The sequence below is a fragment of the Anabas testudineus genome, chromosome 12, assembly GCF_900324465.2.
Source record: "Anabas testudineus chromosome 12, fAnaTes1.2, whole genome shotgun sequence".
NCBI lineage: Eukaryota > Metazoa > Chordata > Actinopteri > Anabantiformes > Anabantidae > Anabas > Anabas testudineus.
The window spans coordinates 14,163,924-14,187,087 of record NC_046621.1 but is presented as its reverse complement, the minus strand read 5'-3'; the positions used below and the strand labels follow the sequence as shown (position 1 = coordinate 14,187,087).

The 23,164-nt window shown below is 37.7% G+C and overlaps 1 protein-coding gene across 1 annotated transcript in view; it reads left to right on the top strand.

The window, feature by feature from the left end:
* sntg2 (syntrophin, gamma 2) overlaps positions 1-23,164 on the top strand; it is a 62,018-nt gene that overhangs the window by 18,895 nt on the left and 19,959 nt on the right. The window contains 6 exon segments of the mRNA XM_026353924.1: positions 452-495; positions 1,747-1,788; positions 2,938-3,025; positions 4,407-4,495; positions 15,139-15,263; positions 21,966-22,095. Of these exon segments, the coding sequence (XP_026209709.1) occupies positions 452-495; positions 1,747-1,788; positions 2,938-3,025; positions 4,407-4,495; positions 15,139-15,263; positions 21,966-22,095 (518 nt within the window).

Here is a 23,164-nt window from a genome sequence, read left to right as displayed (position 1 = left end):
AAGAGAAAATACTTTAATCATGTAAAATTGTACGAGCTGATGACCCCTCAGTATCCTACTTGGATGCAATATCACAGCGTCACGGGAGTGAATCATCTCCCTCTAATTTGTCTTTTTGTCCACATCCCCCCCCTTAATACCATTTTGGATACGAGGGAATCATGTCTTCATGTCCCCAAGGATGTTAAGAAGCCTTTTCACAGAGCTTTACAAGTCTTTTCACAACAGAGCTTTCATTGTTTCCTCCCATGCCACTGCAAATGAGTTTATATCCTGATTAGTTTCAGATTTCATGCTTTCCTGTGTTCTTTCTCTGAGCTGTAGGATGTTGCCAGAGATTAGCCAGACAGCGACGCTGATTGCTATTTCCAACACATTACCATGTATGAAATGAGCAATTATTTTATAATGTTTTCATTAACCTCTGACACTTGACAATGGATGCCTGCAGCCGATCAGACGGGGAAGCTATTCGTCGGGGACGCCGTGTTGCAGGTTGGTACATGAGTTCATGACTTATTTGCTTCGAGGTTGATTTGGGTCACAGCCAAGCTTGGCAATTTGCTGCATCTAACCTCTTTTATTTTGACAGAGTGTAATTTCATTGTGGGAAATGGGGAATAGAGTCGTTTTTGATGTTTGAACGACATAATTTAAATCAAATTGAGTCTTTTTAATGTCTCTTTGCTCATTTGAAGGGATAATATTCTGGAGAACTACGCGTGATTTCAATGTAACTAAACTAAAGTGTCACTGTCATAGATTTCGTTGTATATTAATAACAAGGTCTGCAATAAATAATATATTGCGTTCATTGTAATGATGATCTAAATCCAAAAGTGTCTTGTATTTATTAATAATACTCATTTAATCTTTTTGAAAGTTAATTTGAATCTGTCTGGCAGGGTTATTGGGTGAGCTGTTTATCTAGAATATCAAGTAGATTCATCGGAGAGGCGAGCAATATTAACATTCAGATTGCAAGTTATTATGAATTATATTATGAACAGAGTTGCAATAGGTTCCACTTTGGATCCCCACTGTTTCATATTTATTTGCAATATGGCTTATTTGAATTGTCAGGCTGCTGAATATTGCCTCTATTTACATACTTTAAACCAGTTAGTGAGAGGCAGGGCCAGGTTCAGACCCTTTTCAATAGGGGGACCAGACTGGAGTGCATTTGTAAAATGAGCAACAATGACTGAAGACACCCTCTGCAATGACAAACTGTCTATTAATAGTTAAACTATTCACTGTAATAAATGAATTTATAGGATATGTACATATTCTAATATGAGATGATATCAATAAGCAGCTAGTACTTCTGAATCTTAGACAACAGATGTGCTAAAAGTTAGGTTATTGTGATTTTGTCTCTTTTGTGTTCATTTCATATCCCTTAATAATCCTTTTGTATTTCTCTGTGGTAGTTTTTGTGTCTGTTATTCATTAACTTGTGTGTTAGTTTAGCTTCTAATTTATCTCATTGTGATCAATTTAACGTCTCTTCTTAGCAGTTGCATCTTTCTTCATGGTCATTTTTCATTTTGTTGCTGAAATGCGCCTCTTGCTTGTGTTTTTTCACTTTGATACTTGTTCTATTTTGTGGCTGTTTTCTCTTTGTAGGCATCATGCTGTTAATTTTACTAGTCTCTTTTAAGAAAGAGGTTTAGTCCAGATGTCCCGAGCCTCTCAATTTGTAATCTGTCCATGATATTGACAAACTTCTCTCTGTTTCCTTAGGTCAATGGCATAAATGTAGAGCATTGCACTCATGAGGAAGTTGTGAGTATAAGAGTATAATTAACTGTTTAAAAAAATCCAATACCCTGCCCTAGACATCCATCATTCCTCCATCCTTTCCCAGGTTTAACAGCAAATCCCTGTGGTTGCCACCAGAGAAGTGCACCTTAACTATCTGAGTTGTCATCTTGGCAGGAGGCTGTTTTTCTTTTGGTTTACTCTGTGACAAATTGAAAAGATTGAAAAGCATTGGATTGGTATCAAAACCTGCAAGTCTTGTGCTAGAATATAGAGTTTTAAGTCGGTGATTCTTGCCTTTTTCTTTTTCTTTTTTTTTGCTCAGTTTCTCTCCAATTTAGCTTTTCACTTTGTTACATATTCCCTATATTCTCTGCCACAACCCCCCTCTGTCTCTTTCTCCCACACACACAGACACACACACACACACACACACACACAAACTCTCTTCCCACGTCTGTCAGCTCTTTCTCCTCGTGCAGCTCCAAACAGCTGTTCACTATATTCACCTTCAGAGCAGCAAAATACATAATGAGCAGTTTCTCTTCAGAACAAAATCTAGCGCTTTTAATGGCAGGCTGTCGCACCCCCAGCACTGACAGATGCTCAGGCTAAAGTAATAAGGGCTACCACGCATTGTTGGAGAGGATAGCAAAGGATCCAATAGCAGATGCACATGCAGGAGATGTAAAATGACCTTGTAAGATAGATGTTACAGTCAAGGGTCTCATTTGGTCTCTGTTGTGGGATACATGAAAGACGGATTAAATATTTCATGCTTTAAATCCCACCTTACTAAATGTCTGTTTAAAACCATGACGACAGCTTTGAGGACATATTTTACATCACTTAAACATCAGATAATCAGACATCCAGAGCGTAATTGCTTTGCGATATCAGCTGTCACTTCTCCACCGCCTGTCATGACAAACGCAGGTCTTCAGCGATGACTGATGATTTAAGTGAAGCCACTTCAGTCAGGCTTTAACTTATGATTACATGTTTGTCACTCGTCTCCTCTTACATTTTGTTTGCACAGGCTGTGTACAGCTTGACATAAATGTGCCTTGTTTCATTTATGTGAGATTACATTTTATCTCGCTGCATCTCTCCATCTCTCTCTCGCTCGCTGTCTATCTCCATCTGAATCTCTCTCTCTCTGGCTCCTGTCAGGTTCACCTTTTACGTACTGCTGGAGATGAGGTCACCATCACTGTTCGGTACCTGCGAGAAGTCCCATCATTTTTAAAACTGCCTCTAGGTAAGAGTGCAGTATGTCTGATGCCATGTAAGCTGCCTATAAACCTAATTTTAGTGAGCACTTTTAGAAATAAAATAATAAACCACGTTTATGGGAGATTGTCAACTTCATGCTTTTAAAGCCTTTGAATAGGTGCACATTAAGTAATAAATTGTAATGTTCAGCGGCCTGAGGTGAGCAGTAAAGTCAAACACCCAGAGCTTGGACCCTCTGCTCTTGTGCTTGGAGATGCACCTTCAGCACTTTGAAGAGATTTAAATGGAGGCACTAATCCATGTGGAGCCAGTAAAAAAATTAGAAAGAGCAAGAAAACAAACCCCACCTAAAACATTCCCTTTTATCCAGAATAAACAAAGGATTGACAGTATAAAGTGTTAATTAGTGAGCTTTAAAGGGAGATGGAGGTGTGCAGATATTTTAGCTTTGGACAGTGGCAGGCCCAGTCAAATCCCCCTGCTCCCAGTCTTTATGCTAAGCTAAACTAAACTAACTGTACTCTGGGTCCAACTTCACTGGTGAACTGTTCCTTTAAACTCCTGCTTAAAAGAACCAGCACCGATTTGATGGGAATCATCGGGACGTGGCTCAAAGGAGCTCCGCCTTACTGTACATTTGGGTCTTTAGATGTTCAGTCATGTATTATTGTGTGTGATTACCATCCAGGCTGCGGAGCCACTGTTGTCTTGTGAATTAGTTGTAAGGAAGCCATGCAACACAAATGATTTCAGTCTCTACCAGCAAACATAATGATCATTTTGTACAATTTACCTAATTATGAAGAGTACACAGATGTAGAAATTTAATTAATAAAAGATGTGCATGAATATTTATAGCTCTGTTGATAAGCCACCACATTCTCCCAAATTCAAAGTGAGAGCTGTGAGGAATCCAGCCCTCGTGCTTTGTGGGTAAGTTAAAATTCACAGGAAGGCTGCAGAACAGAGATACTTTAGGGTTTTGCTGCTGGGTGTTTGGCCACTGAATCCTGATTGTTGCCTGAGAATTCAGATTCTCTCTAAGCCGTCCTTTGTTTTACCGTGGCACAAATGACCAGCAGGAGAGGCCAGGCGCTGTTTGCCAGACTTCAGTGTGACCAAATCAGTAAGCAGATCCTCTAGTGTCATTTCAGGCTAATATCATATCAAAGAGCAGCATTTTGTTGTTTTTGGATGCTGCCTGTGATCTGTTGCACAGGGAGAGCAGCAGAAAAAGTCAGAAATAAACCTTTAAATTGTCAACTGGATCATGTTTAATGAGATCCAGGTGAAACTATTGATTTGTTTTCTTAGTTTTAGAATGGATGAAATAATTGACGTGATATGAAGGTGGAGTAAATGTTTAACAGTAATTCACCATGAAGCATGCTCCTTTCTTTCTCAAGGTTCTCCTGGACCATCCACTAATCACAGCAGAGTATCGTCTCCACTCTTTGACAGTGGTTTCCATTTAAATGGAAATGGAAACAACACAGTAAGAAACATCTTTTTTTTTATATTGCAAGTGTAGTATTGATTGTGTAAGGGCACCTCGTAACTGAATCAAACTTAGTTTCAAGGTACTAAAGATCAGATTATACACAGATGGCCATTAAATCCACCTGGTGGTTTTAATGTTGTCGTAGACAGGTGTCAGCATGGATAACATTTAATACTGGCCGTGATGGACAGGTATCGGAACACACACAGCATCATGGCTTGCTTCGTAAATATAAGGATCTGTATGTAAGAGGCTCCATCTCTTCAATAATCTGTTAGTCAAACACTTGGATGTACTGGTTCGTTTTCACATTTTAAAAATGACAAAACTTTATACAGGACCTACAATGTGCTGTGTTCAAGATGTCCATTAGGAGTCTGTTAAGACCATCCGTGTGATTCATGTAGACAAATGATGCTCTTGCTTGTGTCCACCTATGTTTGCTGTTAATTATGCATCTTATCAAATCTATATAATGACTGTACCTAAATATAACAAGACAGCAAAAAAAAAAAACAACGATAATAATTGTGCTGTTTGAAAGGCTCAGCCAAGTGAAACAACCATCTGGCTTTTCTAATTAGGAATGGTTAGCAGCTGTAGACTGCCACTCAGCCAAGGCAGCGTGGTCATCTAAATTAAAATAGAATAGACAATAAAATTCAATTCAATTCAATTTTATTTGAATAGCGCTGAATCACAACAGAAGTCATCTCAAGGCACTTTACAGTGTTCAAGGTTTTAGACTTTATAAAATATCTGTATAGAGAATTATATAGAAAACCCGACAACAGACACACTGGAGAGGAAAAACTCCTTTTTACGGGAGAAACATTCAGCAGAACCAGGCTAAGGGTGGGCGACTGGTTGGAGTGAGTGGAAAGAGGAGAGAAAAGAACAGCAGGCAACAAAAAACAACAAGTAGCAAACACACTGGGCAGGTTGGTAGGGACTGCCCAGAGTTACATGCAATGGATAGGGGAGAGGAGAGAGTCCATGGCATATGAGTCCATCCATACCAGTTACAGGGAGGATCTGATCAATTATTTCTCCATTAGTTATGATTTTATTGTAAGAAATTAATGAATTCATTACTACTGAGAATTAAGGGGATACTAGGCTCGACAGAGCTATGACTCTTTGTCAGCCTGGCTACAGCGCTGAAAAGAAGCCTGGCGTTGTTCTTATTTGCCTCTATTAATGAGGAATAATACGTGGTTCTAGCTTTACGGTTGGCTTTTTTATATATTAGTAAACTGTCTTCCCAGGCTGGGAAAGATTCATCTAAATTAGTGGAACCACATCCTAGCTAGTTTACATGATGTCTGCTTTAAGCTATGGGTTTGTGAACTGTACTATGAAGCTAGCTTCCTCAGATTCACTGCCGTCTTTTCAGGGGAAATAGTATTGAATATTATTCAGAGTGAGGCTGCAGTACCATCAACAAGTTGTCGACTTATGCTCTCCTCAGAATCAGTTCCTTAATTTTGTCAACAGTGTTTTTAGATAACCATCTACATCCGTGGAATTTTTCTTTGGGGAAGTAAAGTTTAGTACACTAAACTCAAATGTTATTAAAAAATGGTCAGATAAAAGAGGGTTTTGGGGAAAAACTATTAAATCTTCAATTTCAACACCGTATGTCAGAATAAGATCAAGGGTGTGATTAAAACACTGAGTGGGTTTATTTACATTAAGAGTGAAACCAATGGAGTCTAATAGTGAATTAAATGTAGTGTTATCATCAACGTCTACATGGATAATAAAGTCACCCACTATAATGACTTTATCTCCACTAAGAACTAAATCAGATAGAAACTCTGAGAATTCAGTTAAAAACTCAGAGTAAGGGACAGGAGGACGGTACACAATAACAAACAGGACTGGTTTTTGAATTTCCCAGTTTGGATCAGATTAGAGACTAAGAGTGAGACGTATTCTTCCTCCTTTCTTCCTTCTGCAGCCAGGTTTCAGTAAGACAAAAGAATTCTTTTTAATTTAATGCTCACTTCACTCATCATTGACTAACAGGGATTTTTGTTTTTATTAGGTTCTTATGAATCACTCCTTTTGTGTTGGTTATATAATTTAGGTGATCAGGGAGCAGACACTGTCTCTATGGGGTTTTAGTAGTGTTAGGGGGGTGACGGCTGTAAGGAAACTGCAGAGAGGTGTGTAAGACTGCAGCTCTGCGTCCTGGGCTCCACTCTGAGATGTCAGGGTTTAGGTCGTCTAATAAACTCGACCATATTTCTAGAGAGTAGAGACGCACCATCTAAAGTAAAGGATGGATGCCGTCTCTTCTAATCAGCCCAGGTTTTCTCCAAAAAGTTTTCCAATTGTCTATGTAGCACTCCTAATGCATTATAAATCTAAATTAACTAATTAAATTATAGTTAATCCCTGTCAGACTCTTAAACTTTGACATTTTTGGAGGTTAGGTTTTTGCTGCTTAGCGTGATGGTGGATAGTATTAAATTGAACTGAAAGTTAGATTGACACTCTGCCTGGTATATATTAATTTGATCAATCAAAGTAATATTTTTTTTTGCAAGACAAATATGTATTTACTTACTGCTTACAATTACTTTTTTTATAGACAGAACACCTTCTTACTGTATATTTTATGTTACTGACAACAGTCAGGAAAAAAAAAAAGTTTACTGTATACCTCATTGCATTAGTGACTGAATTAAAGAGTGGCAAGGACAAAAATAAAACCAATCAACTATTCATTGGTTATAGAGTCTGTTTATCATTCTAGCTTACTCAGCAGGCCTAACCACTAGCCAGGGAGTAGCAGCGCTATCAGCAGCAGCCTGAGCCTCTGCCTCTCTTTGTGAACTGTGGCTCATACAAATCCGCTTTGACTTTGACATGTTATTAAATGTGAAGTAATCCATAACGTCCGCTCCGCATATATGCTAGAATGGTGTTTGGCTGTCCAATGTGCATCCCAAACCTGATAGCTGAGTGCTGTGGAGCTGTTCCCCTGGCAGGGGGAGGAAAATTAAACTTAGCTCAGCCAAACTCTCCGAGTTGTTCTTCCAACCACCAAATAATGTCAAAATAGGTCAGATGGCGAAGTAGACTAGGGAGTTAGCTACGCTTAGAAATTCAGTGAATTTTCTAAATATAAATCCCTATGATAGAGGCAGTAGAGTGTATGTTAGAAATACCTGTGAAAATAACCAATAGGACATAAAGTAGTATATTACAAAATAAATAATATTCAAAGTTGGTATTTTATGACTTTCGATGATGACGACTGTGAAGTCAGGTTTCTTTTAACATTATTTTTTGGTTTCAAAGAATTTTATGTGATATATTGGCACACAAGTGATTTTGCAACATACGCCTCATAGGACAATGGTACTGGAAAGATATTTTTTATATTGATTTCAGATTGCTCATTTTCCGTGCACTAGAAAGCTCTTAGGTATACATTTGTATTTATTATTTATTTAGATGTTATGTACCAAGTGGCCATGTTGCCATAGCTCTTCACAAAAACTAAAGAAAAGATATATTAGAAGATATAGTGATCTGTGATGGATGTATAATAGCCATGAAGACTACATATTAGGCTAATAATTTCACTCACTCACTTCACTCATCATTGACTAACAGGGATTTAGACGACATAGATCTGATATTTAACAGTCCACATTTGATTGTTTTCTTTTTATTTTATTCTGTGAGAGGATGTCCCTTTCTTTTTATTAGGTTCTTATGAATCACTCATCTTGTGTTGGTTTTTGATGTATGTAATTTAGGTGATCAGGGAGCAGACACTGTCTCTATGGGGTTTTAGTAGTGTTAGGGGGGTGACGGCTGTAAGGAAACTGCAGAGAGGTGTGTAAGACTGCAGCTCTGCGTCCTGGGCTCCACTCTGAGATGTCAGGGTTTAGGTCGTCTAATAAACTCGATCATATTTCTAGAGTAGAGACGAACCATCTAAAGTAAAGGATGGATGCCGTCTCTTCTAATCAGCCCAGGTTATCTCCAAAAAGTTTTCCAATTGTCTATGTAGCACTCCTAATGCATTATAAATCTAAATTAACTAATTAAATTATAGTTAATCCCTGTCAGACTCTTAAACTTTGACATTTTTGGAGGTTAGGTGGTTATATTCCAACTGGCCATGTTGCCATAGCTCTTAACAAAAACTAAAGAAAAGATATATTAGAAGATATAGTGATCTGTGATGGATGTATAATAGCCATGAAGACTACATATTAGGCTAATAATTTCATATGGAATTCTTCAAAGAATGAACAGCAGATTACCAGTTTAATCTAAATTTGAATCCCTAGCAGATGCTGGAGAAAGCAGAACATCCTTGTGCACTGGGCCTTTGCATGGTCTGCATTTCTTTCATTTCCCAGTATGTGCACACTGTCTTTTCTGAGGATAAGTGTATAATAGAGCCTGACACATGGCTTACGATGAAAAAAACAAATAAGGTATGACACAAGCTGGCATAAGAGGTCAGCTGGCTCTTGCAGGGGTCTGTACATTTATTTCACTTATTTAAGTGGACTGACCAAAACAATTAGCCATTCAGTCTCCTCAACCCAGAAATAGTATTTCAACAGTGAAAAACACAAAACAAAAAGCACTGGCCTCCAGTTAACTTTTGCACGTAAAGTTTAATTCTTCTTATCTATAAGGACACTATTGTTTGAGTGGTTGTTTTTGTTCATAAAATAATTGCCAGTGCTTTGGTTTTTTTTACCGTATAGCCGTATAACTCATGATTTCACTTTAATGTTCAGAGTATAATGATAGGAAGCCTCCAGATAGACATTTGCAGGAAAGTAGGGCAACTCATAACTTAATTTTTTTTTTCTCCCAAAAGGAAGAAAATGACATTGTATGCCATTAAGCAACTGTGCATCATTTGAAATAGTCTCTAATGGAAAGGGTCATTAAGCCTGAGGTTGGGTGAGTTTATAGTAATAGAGATTAACTTTTTCTTCTGTGGATGACGTTATTCCCAGTAGAGACTGGCTTTAATTTTTTTGTTTGTTTTTTCTGACAAATGTGTCAAAACTTTACTCAAACAAAATATAAAAAACAGATGTTTTTTACAGGTACAACAAAGTCATTGGGCATGATCATCCAACTCTGCAGGATGTTTCAGCATCTTTCGCCGTTGTTTTGATATCATGCCGGCAACTTTGACAGTTTGGCTTCACTACATGTTTTATGATAATTATTTCAAATCACAGCTGTCTTCTGCAAAAAAACAAAAAAAAAGAAAAACAAAACAAACACCACTATTTACTGTGATGACAGCTAGTGAGTCTGCAAGGTAATGACTGGCTAGAGCATTTAGCTGCAAAATAGCTAGATAGGCAGACACCAAAATAAAACTAAATGTAGGATTTACATTAGACTTCCCTGCCTGAATTCTTATGTTGCTCTGTGTTGCATTTGCTCACTAACACATTATTCATGTGAGCTTATGAAATGCATTATATGAAGACGTGTACTGTAAGTGAAAATAACAGTGTTGTGCTTAGTGTTTGCTGCCCCCACTGGCTGAAAAATCAGTTTTGATCACTGTTGCATCAAAAGCACAATTTCTAGTCTAAAGCTGACATGTTTCTTTTATTGTAGATGTTGTGCTAGAACTGAAATTTTAGACCTCTCTTAAGCCAACTCTTTGTTTTTCATTCCCAAGTAATCTTGCTGGCCAAATGCCAAGCTCAAGGCTGGTTGGGGATTTTTATTTATTTTTTTATTTATCTTTTTTTTTTTTTTTTTCTCCAGCGTAACCTTGATGATGAAAGAAAGAGGCAAACACCCAGAGACATTTTAACATTCATAAATTCTTGAGTCTATTATATAGTTTCAAACACAAATTAGACATTTTCAGCACATGAAGCTAAATGGGATTTTTTTTAACATAAGTATAAGCATTAGCAGTAAATGCTTTTGTTGCAAGTTCCTCTGAACCAGAGGAGGACTTCTTTCTAGAAACACATAGTCATTAGTGTTCAACAGTCACATGGGGACAAATAATAGAGGAACAGCAACAATAAATCTGAGTCCAGTACAGCCACAAGGGGCAAAGTTGGCTAAGGTGCATGATGCTCGCTTTAACTTGACAGGAACAACATTTTGTGTGTGTTTCGTATCGCGATTCATATACCTGTACCTTTAATGGCTGTATGCTAGAAGGGTAGCTAAAGTTAACTCAGGGATGTCGAAACTCATTCAAGAAAATGTACAAAGAAATTGTCAGCATAGTGAAGGTAATCTGACAGAGAGTTAACGGGTAGAAGCCCAGCATGGGTGTAAACTGTGTGATGCTATGATTTGCATACTTTGTTCATTCGTGTATACACTTTCAAAAAGTTATGCATCGTTCATTTCATCTCTGAAGTATCAGTAGCCATGAAGGAATGTTTGCCACTGTGGCTTTAGTTCCTGTTTTTCAGCTCTTCGGTAGAGGCAGGTGCTTTGTCAGTGTAATCCACTCTGACAGCCTGGTAGTTTTCCATTTCCTTGCACTTCCTCTACTCACTGTGGAGCTCCACTTTAGAGTTAACTAAAACATTTTGCCCAGGGTTGACATAAATGGAGCAAATGATGATAATTTCTTTAGAAATGTAGTAATTACTGGTGAGGAGCTGACAGGAGTCTGCATGCGACTCATAGTGCAGCAATGATGTGGGACTCACTTTGCAAAGGTAGGCAGTTTTTCACTGCTGTTCACGCCAGACTACTTTCCACCTAGAGGCTATTTTAATGATCTGGTATTGTGTTCAGCCATTTTGAACTAGGGGATGGCAGGCGATTTGGGTCTTGTGTGATGAACACACCTGCAGTACCTGCACAGTGTGTATAATAATACATGTGCTGCATGAGATTGTTTGGAGGGTTTTTGAGACTTTGTGCTGACGGATACTTTGCAGTAATGATACACAGTTTGGTGTTGCTCGCGTTACTCATCTGATCCCTAAGCTTGTAACTCATTAGATAATGTGTAATGCATCTGTTCTTCATTAAGGGCGGTGTGATTTGCATTTAAATGTGCCAGTGTTAACGCTATTAAAGCATTTGTGCTATTGTGCTTCAGGACATGGGGAATGAATGCATTCTGATGTAATACCATCAGCATCTTAAACATATCAGAATAGGGTGTTTTGTCCTGTAATACCACAATGGTGAATTTGATACCAACATTAATAGAGAAATCAGTTATTAAATGGCAGTGTGATTGGTTTAGTGTCTGACTTTTGTAAAATTGTTCTGCACTACACAAGTTCTACACTGAACCTATTTCAATTAGCCTCACGGAAAGAACTGTTTTTACAGCTTGGAAGCCCTCTTCATCAAAAAATCTTTCAGTTATGGTGTTGTACCTCCTGTTTTTATGTCTGCGGTTACACCCTTTTAACCGAAAAGACCTAACGTCAGTCCACAAACTGTAAGCAATTACAAGCCCAATTTCAAATCTCCCCCTCATGTCCACCCTGTTAGAAATTGTGTTGCTGCAGACTCACAGGGCATCTATCTAGTAACTGTCTGCTTGATGAGTTTCAGTCTGGGTTCAAATCCTGACCCACTCTCTGAACTCTACTGAAACTGTGTACAACATATTAACTAACTGTCTCTTCTTACAAGCTTTGAGTGCCGCCTCTGACACAGTGGACAATGACAACCCTCTAGAAGAGGAGTGGTGCTCGCTTGGGTTTCAAGCCATAAATCAATGTATTAACACACCTAACTGGAAGCAGACAGCCAATCCCATGCTTTGTTTGGGATGACAGACTGGAACAAAATATTACATTTTAGCCAATTAACTTATAAGTTCAACGAGGACTCTCGAAGAGGAGTTACATCAGGCTCTGTGTGAAACAAATCAATTTCAGAAAGATTTCACAGTAATATCAAAATATACTTTATATGGCATTTCAATGTTCCAAACTCTAATTAGTTTACTAAATGATCACTACGGACTGGCCGCATAGACAGATGCCAGACATTCTGAAGAAGCTGTGCCTTGTTATGGCGGTTATTCAACAGTTCCTAGTCTTTTGGAGGTAGAGCCTAGGCTCATCAAGCTTTCCCTTCAATTAATTTAAATGTGATGCAAATTTGGGAAGGGGGCACTGTAGAGATTTCCGAGTTAAACTAAAGCCCCACCCCCCACCCCTCCCCTCGGCTTCTGCTATAGGAACATTTTTATTTCTTTTTTATTTTATTTTATTGACCTTGGGCCTTGTGTAATAACACATTTTTGGGACCGCGTGTATGTATATGTGCTGCATTTCAAATCTCATAGTTGTGTGTCTATGGGGTTACAATTTACCCTGTAAAGTAGTGTATAGTGAAGTTGAAGGTGAAATTGAAGGGTTGTGTTTTCTGTGTTTTGCTGCAGTCCACTGTTTAGAACCAGCCTGCTATAGCTGTTCTCTGAAACCCTTTTGAAGAACAAAACAGAACATTTCAGTTTGCAGAAAAAACATTTGGTGAAGAATTAAACAGAGATGGAGAAAGAATTCATTTTTTTGTAACATTACAAAACATTAAAATGGTATACTTAGTCATCGAGACATTTTATTCTTGAAACATGTCCTTTCTATTATATAGCATCTGTCATCACAGCGTCATTTTAGTTTAGTTATAAAACAGTTTGTCAAAAAGAAAACCTTAGCACAAAAGAGTGAGAGGCATTGCTGACAAGCACAAAGACACCTGGCTAGTGTGCACTTTAACCACTCATTCCTATTCTGAATCCATCCTATAAAGAAAAAACTGTTGGCTATTACAGTGATAGTGAATTGCTGTAAAGTGCAATTTAATATGAAGTTTTGTTTGCAGCTACAGTATGTGTAATGCCACCATCATATACTTAATGCACGGTTTCCAAAGACAAAACCTTTCCTTGCTACATTAACACCTTTTATTAGGACTATAAGCTAAGCATCTGAACTCATATAGGCTTTTTGGTGCGTATGAAAAGCTATAAATGCACCTGTGTGTTTACCATAGTCACAAACTCCATTTCAAAGAGCTTACGGAGACTTGCCGCAGCCAAAGTGAATGTAATCCATCAATTTAAACAGCAAGTGTACCACTAGATAAAAACTCTCGATTATAGTTTTGAGATGATATCAGAACCAGTTTGGTTCTGTTATTATTAAATGAAAAAAGAATCATATCCTCTGGGTCTGTTTATATCGTCTGTGTGTGAAGTGTGGGAAAAACTCTAATTTTTTACTTACACTAAGTTTCATTGTGTACAGATGCAGCTGTATGTCAGTTATCTTGTGTATGTGTTGGTGTCGCATATTAATAACTAGTACTTGTAATGTTTGGCCTGCTTATTTATTTTCAATGAAATAGCTGTAGTTATTATTTTTCCCAAGACCACAGAAAGAGTAGCTGTTTGGCTGGTGCTTGTTAAAATTCCCACAGCACGATGTGTGAACATTCAAATCTGCAGCAAGTCCTCATATTTTACAGCATTTTTTCAATTGGGGTGAATCTTTGATTTGTTTTTTTCCTTAGTTATATGAATATTGGACTGATCTGAATGCAACACATGGTCTGGAATTGATCAGGATCCTATAGAGGAAATTGTCTCATTCAGATGACAAAAACTAACTCGGGAGCAATTTGTTTGTAGGAACATAATAGCACCTTGGACTATACCAAATGGTTTCAGCAGTTGCAGCAGGGTGTTATGTAAAATGAAGCACTGACTCTTTAAAATATGAAATGTGAAAGGAAATATAATAAACACTAGTATATGGCCTTGACTAAATTATTAACTCAACTTGATATCTTATGTAACCTAATCTTGTTTTTTTTTAAGTTCAGTTGCCTCAGCTCAGTTACCATATGTTGAACTAAAGTACACAACATACGTTCAGTTAACTCACCTTGGCAATGCAACAGGGGAACTTATGAACAAACCTATATTGATTTAAAATGTATACAGTACAAATAAAGTGCTGAAAAATTAAGATACTACATACAGTGGGATATATTTCAACTTGTCTCATCTCTAAAAAAAAAAAAAAAAAACTTAGCTGCATTATAATGTGTGTGGAGCATGTGTCTTATTATGCAAGACATGAGAGCAAAAAAAAAAAAAGTTGCTTCATTTCATTAAACAATTTGTTTAAATAAAGAATTTTAGAGTTTTAGCAATTATTGCAAATAGTGGAACCGGTACAAGGTTTACAGTGTTCATTAGTGTTTGGACAAACTACACTCTACCTAGCACTCAGGTTGTTCATGCATATTTTAATGTGTGAAGAGGAAGTGTTCAAGCTCTTTAAAATACTCAATTTAAATTTCATAATTAGTCACTTTAGTAAAAATATTCAAGTGAACTTTGGAAACCAGCAGTTGTTTATGGCCTCAGGTGAGACAAACCTGCAATAAACAGACAGTGACAGTGGTTCTGAATGTATTGAGTACTAGGCCATGACTAGTCCAAGGACATTATTTTGATGTTTGCCTACTGTACAGCTGATCATTTCAGGTTAAGAAAGAAACTGCTTGTGCATGCAAATTGTGCAGATGTTGCATCCAGGCCACATCCTCTGTGATCAAAAGGACTCGGTGAGGAAAGCAGAGATCTCACCGTGTTGTTCATGTATTCCATGCAGGCTCCATCACCCCCTTCGCCCTCAGCTAATGAACCAAAGTATGAGAAGCGCTGGCTGGATGCTGTCTCCCTGCCCTTGTTGATGGCCAGAGTCTCCAGATACAAAGCTGGCACAGATAAATTAAGGTAAGGGTAATCCAGCATGATATAATTCACCTCTAAGGTGCTCAGTTCACTGAGCACAGTTGTTGGCTTAGCAGGCACTTTTCATTTAGGCAGGAGGATGTTAATGCCAATATCTATGCACAGGCATAAACGGCTTAAAAGGTCACAGCAGCTGTGAGGCTGTGGCTCAGAAGGTGTGACTGCGAGAACACTGGTCGAACTTGTAAATGCATTTGATTATTATGCCTGTCCTTTTTCGTATTGATTTTCACGTGCACTCTGGGTTCACAATTGTTTTTTTTTTGTTTGTTTGTTTGTTTGTTTTTAAATCAGTGTTTTTTTTAATTTCTAAACCACAAAAACAAACATCTAAACAGTGGATTGTTTAACATTGTCTAGGTTATGCCATTTCCCAAATCTGATGGCAAGAGATCAACACATTTACATAATTAGAAACATTTGTCATATTGTATCTTTTATGATCTTAAGCTAAACTTAATGCAACAGTTTAACTTTATCATTGGTATATTTTCAATATTTCAATATTTGGACAATGTGTGATTTTTAGCTGCTGTTTAGTTTGCAAACTGGGAGCTTGATAAAAAATTTAATTCCATCTCCTGTTTACTCATGCACTGTTTAATTACTTCTATTCAAATTGGAAATGATTCACTTCGTTTAGGGTGTGTCTGGTTGTCTAATTTAGAAATTGCAGGTACATAATAAGAAATAATAGCAGTTTGCTCTACAAAGTTAATTAAAATGTTTATTAAATGTGTTTATTGGACACCTCACTGGCAATTTTAAGCACAAATAAAATAAAAATGTAGTTGCAGCGCACCAACTCTCAACCTAAAACCCTGAAACATTTCATTTCTAAGGCTGCTGAAATTAACCAGTAGTTAAATTTAAACATCAATCAAGTTAATCAGTAGAATACAAAGGAAAACAGGAGAGAGTTCTAAGCAAAAGCTGAATCTCTGATAACTGTAGTAATTGTGATTGTAATAATCATCATAATTGTGTACATCACTTAAAGCTGCAAATGTTGCAAAGCAGTTAATCTGTGTGTTAGATGTGAGTGTTGATCATAACTGCAAATCTGCTCTGCCAGTTTTGTGCTGTAAGTGGTCTTTGGTCTTCAACCCCCTAAATAGTAGTGTATGTTCAGTAAGTAAGTTTAAAGAAACGTCTGGTAATTTTGTCATTTTACAACTTCAAATGTTGATCAGCGGTGGAAAGTAACAGTAACGTAGACCTATCATTTGCCGTTGTTCTAGAGAATGACTTGAAGAAAGTAGCAGCATGTGGTGATAGCGCTGTACTTACAAGGTGTTCAAGCAGTGTACGGAGTGTAGTGGCAAATTTGTGGAGAAGTTGCGGCAAATTATGTTGCCCAGAATTCATAAAATTTCTCTATTTGCTGCATTGCAACATTGCGAATTCCTAAATAATTATAGATTATATTTTTATAGTATACAATTAAATGGAGTACATCAATGTTGTGCAATACACTGTACAGGACTGTACCATAGAAGTGAACTCCAGTGTAATTATAATTCAATGTAATTATTAATTATTTTAAAGTTATTTAGAATGAGATATCACTAAATTGCACCAAATGCTGCATTTTCATCTGGAGCATGGTCCTCATCAACACCAGGTGTTCATATACCTCAGTAGATGCTGCTTTTTACGTCTGGGTTTTATTTGGATGGAGCAACTTTTCTGCAGTCCAAAAACTGTTATGATTAGTCCAATAAACAACTTAATGAAGGCTAAGTATGAGTGAAATATTGAGAAATTGCATTGAGGAGAGCTTAATCGCACTAAACTTAATAACCTGTGCAGAATCGGGAATAACAGAGTTCAGTCAATAAAAAAAGCCCTGCAGGCAGAAAGCACATCAATATTTGTGTTTACTCGACAAAACATGACTGACATGGGTATGTCAAAATACACAAATACAACACACATCCGTGTGTCATTATAAACCGAGTCTCTCAGTTCATAATGAGCCATTAGCAATTATTTATTATCAATATCATTAAATTGTGAGTTATATAATTCATCGAGACTGCAGTTGTAAATGTTAATAAGCATTTTGCAAATGGATTTTGGTCCAGATTGCCTGGAGCCATTTTCCAGAAAATAAGTGGTCAAACGTTCCACTGGAGAGATCCCTGCTCTGAATCGCAGAGCAAGCCGGTGTCGCGCTGGAGGATGATTTTTCAAAACCTTACAACCCAAAAGTTGTTCTAATTAATGACTTAGAACTCATCTTTAAAACAAACGATGTATTAACGAGCTGGTATAATGAGGGAGGGAAGCTTTAGAGTGGATTAATGTAATAGCAGGGGTCGAGCTGAACTCCTAAGTCTCTGTGGTGTTTTCAAGTTATTTAAGATTTTGAATCTCAATCGATGTTGCAAGCAGTATTAAAGCGGTTCCCACTGTGATGCCACTCAAGGGGGGGGGGAAGTCAAATACGCAAGGACAAGCCCACCTCTGTTCAGCTGCTACACTAAAATATAATACCACAGATCTGTTTTAGTGCACTTAATATTAAGAAAACGGGCTCAAAGTGCCATTATACCATCTTTTAACTATTAATAAAGTGCAGCTTAACAATAAGTACTACTGCAAGCTGAATGTTTATCCTATTTCATTAAAATACTATAATATTAAAATTTACAATATCAACAAAGATTTATTAAAACACTTCAATAAATAGTAAATTATCTACTATTTTGTTAATATAGTTTCACAGTGCTCCTCTTAAAGCTTAAGTTGTGCACCAAGGAGCCAATTACGGTTACACTTCAACTAGGAATTAACAAAATTTGCGCATACATAGATTCTGGATTGGAGAAACACCATTAAATAGTGTGGCCAACCATTTGCAATGAGTAATTTCTGTGAATTATTCCTAACTCTCGTTAGGAAGTCAGATAAAAGGTTAAATTATTTTACAACATGTAAAACTTGTAGAACATGTTGCAGGGTATCGATGTAGAGCATGCTCGGGCTCAACAATAAATCCACCAATCATTCCTTGTTGATGGGTGGGATCAGGTTTTCCAGTATTTTCACTTCCAGTTCAGGCACTTCAGTGCAGGAGCTGCCATTAGTGCCAGTGGAAAGGTGCTGTTGTTGTTTCTTGTGTTCCCATCTAATGTTGATGTGAACTCTGAGGATCGCGTTTTCTGTCCAATTTAAATCCATGCAAGAGGGGAACTGGGGGAATTGCTGCATGGACAGCTGACAGTGAAGAAGCTGGGGGCAGGCCTCCTTTCTTTTCTTTGCTCTCATTTTCCTGACAAAACTAAGGTGTCAAAGCAGCTCCTCATTTTGACAGTGAGCCATTCTCAGCCTTTTGTTTAAGTTGTCAAAGCACATATATTTGAAAGCAGGGCAACCTTGCAAATTCAGAGGGCTTCACCTACCACCCTGGGTGTTCCTTGATGGCTTCTTATCGAACTAAGAAACCATTTTCCCACAGTATTACCCGTCAGTTATATATACCGGTAAATAAAAGTGTGATCATGCATAGTCGATGCACGCAGTTAATGGCATAGTCCATGATTATCTACTCAAAATAAAATAGAAGAGCAGCTGATGTATCTAAATACAGAACAACCAAACAAAAAATGAATAAAAACAGTGTTTTGATTAAGTAGTAACTCAAAAATAATGGAAACCCTCCAAAAATGACCACTGCTTCACAATAAAAGCCACAGCAGCAGGGTGTTCTGTGTCCTATTGCAGAAACTCGATACACCTCTGATATTGTGAAAAGAGCGTGAACAGACAGTGAGTCTGTTATCAAGGAGATAAAATTGCACTGGATTACATTCGTGCATCACTTCCCTGTAAATCCCTCATGCTCAGGTAGGCATTCTGAATCCAGCATTTATAGGGCAGACTACACTATTGCCACTGGAAACTACTACAATATGTGGAAAATAATCAAATGTAATTACAAGTGGGATCAAAAAACTCTCATCAATGACTTGGATTCATATTTCTGCAAATACTTGTCCTCATTAATTATGCTAAACTAAATGCCCCTGCCTCACTCATCAGTAGACACGATACAGTTTCCTTCTCGGTGCTGGTTAGTAAAGCAGCAGAATCATACATGTATGTTCTTCACCTGTCTTCCTGCATGTGGACTGGGTGATGCTGCCCTGTCTCTGTGGATTTATTATTGCCTTGGCAACAGGCCGGGCACAATAATTTGTGCCGTTGGCAACGGTGCAGATGTATGAGAGAATCACTGTCTCCCTAGATCTTGTCTCTCAGTGAGGATTTCTGTTCTGCTCACTGAAGGTGGAAGGGTTTTAGCGGTTTCTCCTGACAGGGTTGTGTTCTCCTGACATTGATCCGCCAGCTGTCCGTTCCTTTGATTAATCTCATTGCACTTTCATCCCTTCTTGCGTTTCCCCATTACTGCACAGTCTCAAAGGTTTTGCATTAATTGAAAGCAATCTAACTGATCTACTGTAGATACTTTGTCCAAAGTCATTGCATCAGTTGCTCAGATACTAATCTCTGATAGACATGTGTTGATGTTTGTTTGGGGTTTGTGAGATAAATTATTAGAAAAAAAGAATTCAGAACATGGATTACTGATATTTCACAGTGATACAAATCACAGTATAGATTTAATTTGGCTAAAGCACTGATTCAAAAAGAATGTGTGCCCTTGTTAAATTAAGACTATTAAGTCCAGTGAAAATCACCCCTGGAGAACCACTGGGTCAGTAAACAGGCAGCCGAACATGAGATTTTAACAAGCCTACTGCAGAAACAGTATGAAAGTCATGCTCACCAGAGGATTTGTTAGGAATGCTGACTTTGTAACATCCAACCTTGAGGAACTGCTGTGTGTTTGTGAGAGAGAACTGTTTGGTTTAGGAACTGCCTTAGAAGATTTCGCTCTTCACACCCTGCATTCGAGGCCTGCCATTGTTCCTCTGTTTATCAGGCTTCACTTCACGTATCTCCACATGTTTCTCCAGCACGTACAGTTTCTCCCCTAATGTTGCAGATTCTCCACTCTGACGAGTAGAGTTGCTTAACCACCACATAAAACTGCTTCTATATTCAGTGGCGACTATTTTTCAAGGCTAAAAGTGTCAGCGGCGTGCAAATGCAGTTAAATTAAATGTCAGAATGCATCATATTTTGCTGATGAGCTCCATCTCTGTCAGATGACCTCATCAACACCCCGTCAGAGAAATTTAATTGTGTTTGTAAAGCTATGTGGTTAACCTCAAGTGGATGACAGAATAGAAAAATGTGCCTAGAGGATGCCAAACACAAAATAGCTTAAAAGTCCTCATTTCTTCATATACATCCTTTGCGAAGGTTAACTTTCTCAACCTGAACTGCAATGTGTATTATTTTGACATGTTCTCATCCCACCAGGGGACGTCACACAGAAGGTTGATTTTTTCTTTCAGTTTAAATTATTTAACGTGTGTATATACAAATAAAAAAATATATATTTTGTCAGCTATGAGCAGCTACATATTGGACAGACATGAGAAGGGCATCAATCTTATCTCTCTTCTATAAAGCCTAAAAATGTATTTCCATAAATATCTGTTTTTTATGCCTTTGCTTTATGTTCACACTTAACATTTAAATATTAACAAAGATTTATCAAATAAATAGTAAATGATATGTTATTAAGTATTCTGTTGATATAGTTTCACAGTGCACCAAGGAGCCAATTACAGTTACACTTCAACTAGGAATGAACAATGTTTGCACATACATAGATTGTGGATTGGAGAAACACCTTTAAATAGTGTGGCCAACCATTTACGATGAGTAATTTCTGTGAATTATTCCTAACTCTTGATAGGAAGTCAGATATTTACCAGTTGGAATGTTAAAAGGTTAAATTATTTTACAACATGTAAAACTTGTAAAACATGTTACAGGGTATCGATGTAGAGCATGCTCGGGGCTCAACAATAAATCCACCAATCATTCCTTGATGATGGGTGGGATCTGCTCAGCTCTGTTACCTGTTTTCTTTTTTGTTTGTTTGTTTTTGTTTTTTTCTTTCAGTTTAAATTATTTACCCTGTGTATATACAAATAAATATATAAATTTTTTTTTCAGCTATGAGCAGCTACATATTGGACAGACATGAGAAGGGTATCAATCTTATCTCTCTTCTATAAAGCATAAAAACTTATTTTCATAAATATTGTAAAAATAGTGTTTTGTTCTTTTTTTTTTGCCTTTGACTGTAACTACACCTCCTTCTGTCTTTATGTTCACACTTGTGCAGGTTAAACACATAATTTAAGTCCACGTTTCCTCATTAAATTAGAACCATTAGAGTAACTGAGCTTTGCTTTTTTTAATCTTGTAGAGATGCCACATTTAATTCTAAAAACAGTTGTAACCTTACCACAGACAGTGTGTGATTAGGGAAATCTTGTGGCAGAAATACGACCAGGGTGTGTAAGGACGCACTAAGTGCCTCTCCATAGCGTCTGTTGTGCAGATATATTTATAATTAGGTGTCACCAGTTCATCAAGCTTGTGAAAGAAGCTTTACTGTGTGTAATGAAGTCATACAAGTCTTGCAGCTTAAGTAACTCGTCTGAAGTAACGAGTCGCTCTAGTTTCACTTTGTGCAATATTGCCTTCAGTCTTCTGCTGTGCTCCTGTCTAATTTTGACCTCTCCGCTCCTCCAGGTCCAACTGTTTTGAAGTCTTCGCCTTGGATGGAGCCAGCCCTAATATTCTTCAATTTTGCACTGCAGCAGAAAGCACAGACTGGCTCCAAGCAATATCTACAAATATCAATGATTTGATGCAGGAGAATGTAAGTTCAACTCTAAATATTCAAGGCTTGTTTGGAGCTTCCCTCGAGTCTTTAGTGGAAGGTGGAAAGCAAACTGGTGATAGTCACACATTTATGTTACCTTTTTGCCATCGTCTTCTAAAAATCAGCACCTTGATGGATGAAGCAAACATTGAAACATATAATAAAGATATTATTCCCACAGTTGTTACATGTGTTTTACCCCCTCACCCTCAGACTACAGCATGGTTTTAATAGACCCTTCCTGACAAGCAGACGTTGAATCACAGTGGCACCTCTCCCCTCCGCTGACAAAAAGACTCTCATATCTAATTAATGACTGCTAAGTAGTCATTCGGCATGTGCACTTCTCTCTCTCATTTCCTCCAATTTCACTTTGATTATCACACTGATGATGTGATGCATTTTTTGGTGAGGATGCAGACGTACCACACGCCTGTGCTCGACGATTGCACAGCTGTCTTTTTTAAAAAAGTGTGATTAATTCATGCCTGCATCACTTAATTACGGACGTGGAGTGTGATTGCTAAATGGCCAATCAGGATGTAATTGTGTTCTTGCTTTCGTAGAGAGCGGAACTTTTGTTGTAATGACCTACAACCTTTAAATAGACTCTGATACCCATGGGGTCTCATGATTTTCATGTGGATGACTGTTATCTGCTATTGTTAAATGATTCCCCGATGTTGTTTGATGTTATTTTAAAGAGACCAACAGAGAGAGAACCACTTGAAGAACTGGGTAGCTTTTTAGCATAAGGACTTACAGTGACAATTTACATTGTGTTTGCAGCTGAAGTGAGACAGGACGGGAGCTTGAACCCCAGGGGCACATTCCATGGGAAAATATTTTTGCAGTGGTTTGAAACATTCTAGCTAAATGGAAAATGTTTCTCTTCAAAGAAAAGTGCACAACATTTTGAAACAGCCTTTCAGTTATGTTTGCTTGCTTGTCTTTGGTGCGTGTGACATACCACTGTCTTTATAGTTACATAAAAAAAAAAAAAACCCTCCAAGACACACTTTTGAGGTAGAACTAAAACTTTAGATTTCCTTGACGTCTTATGTTG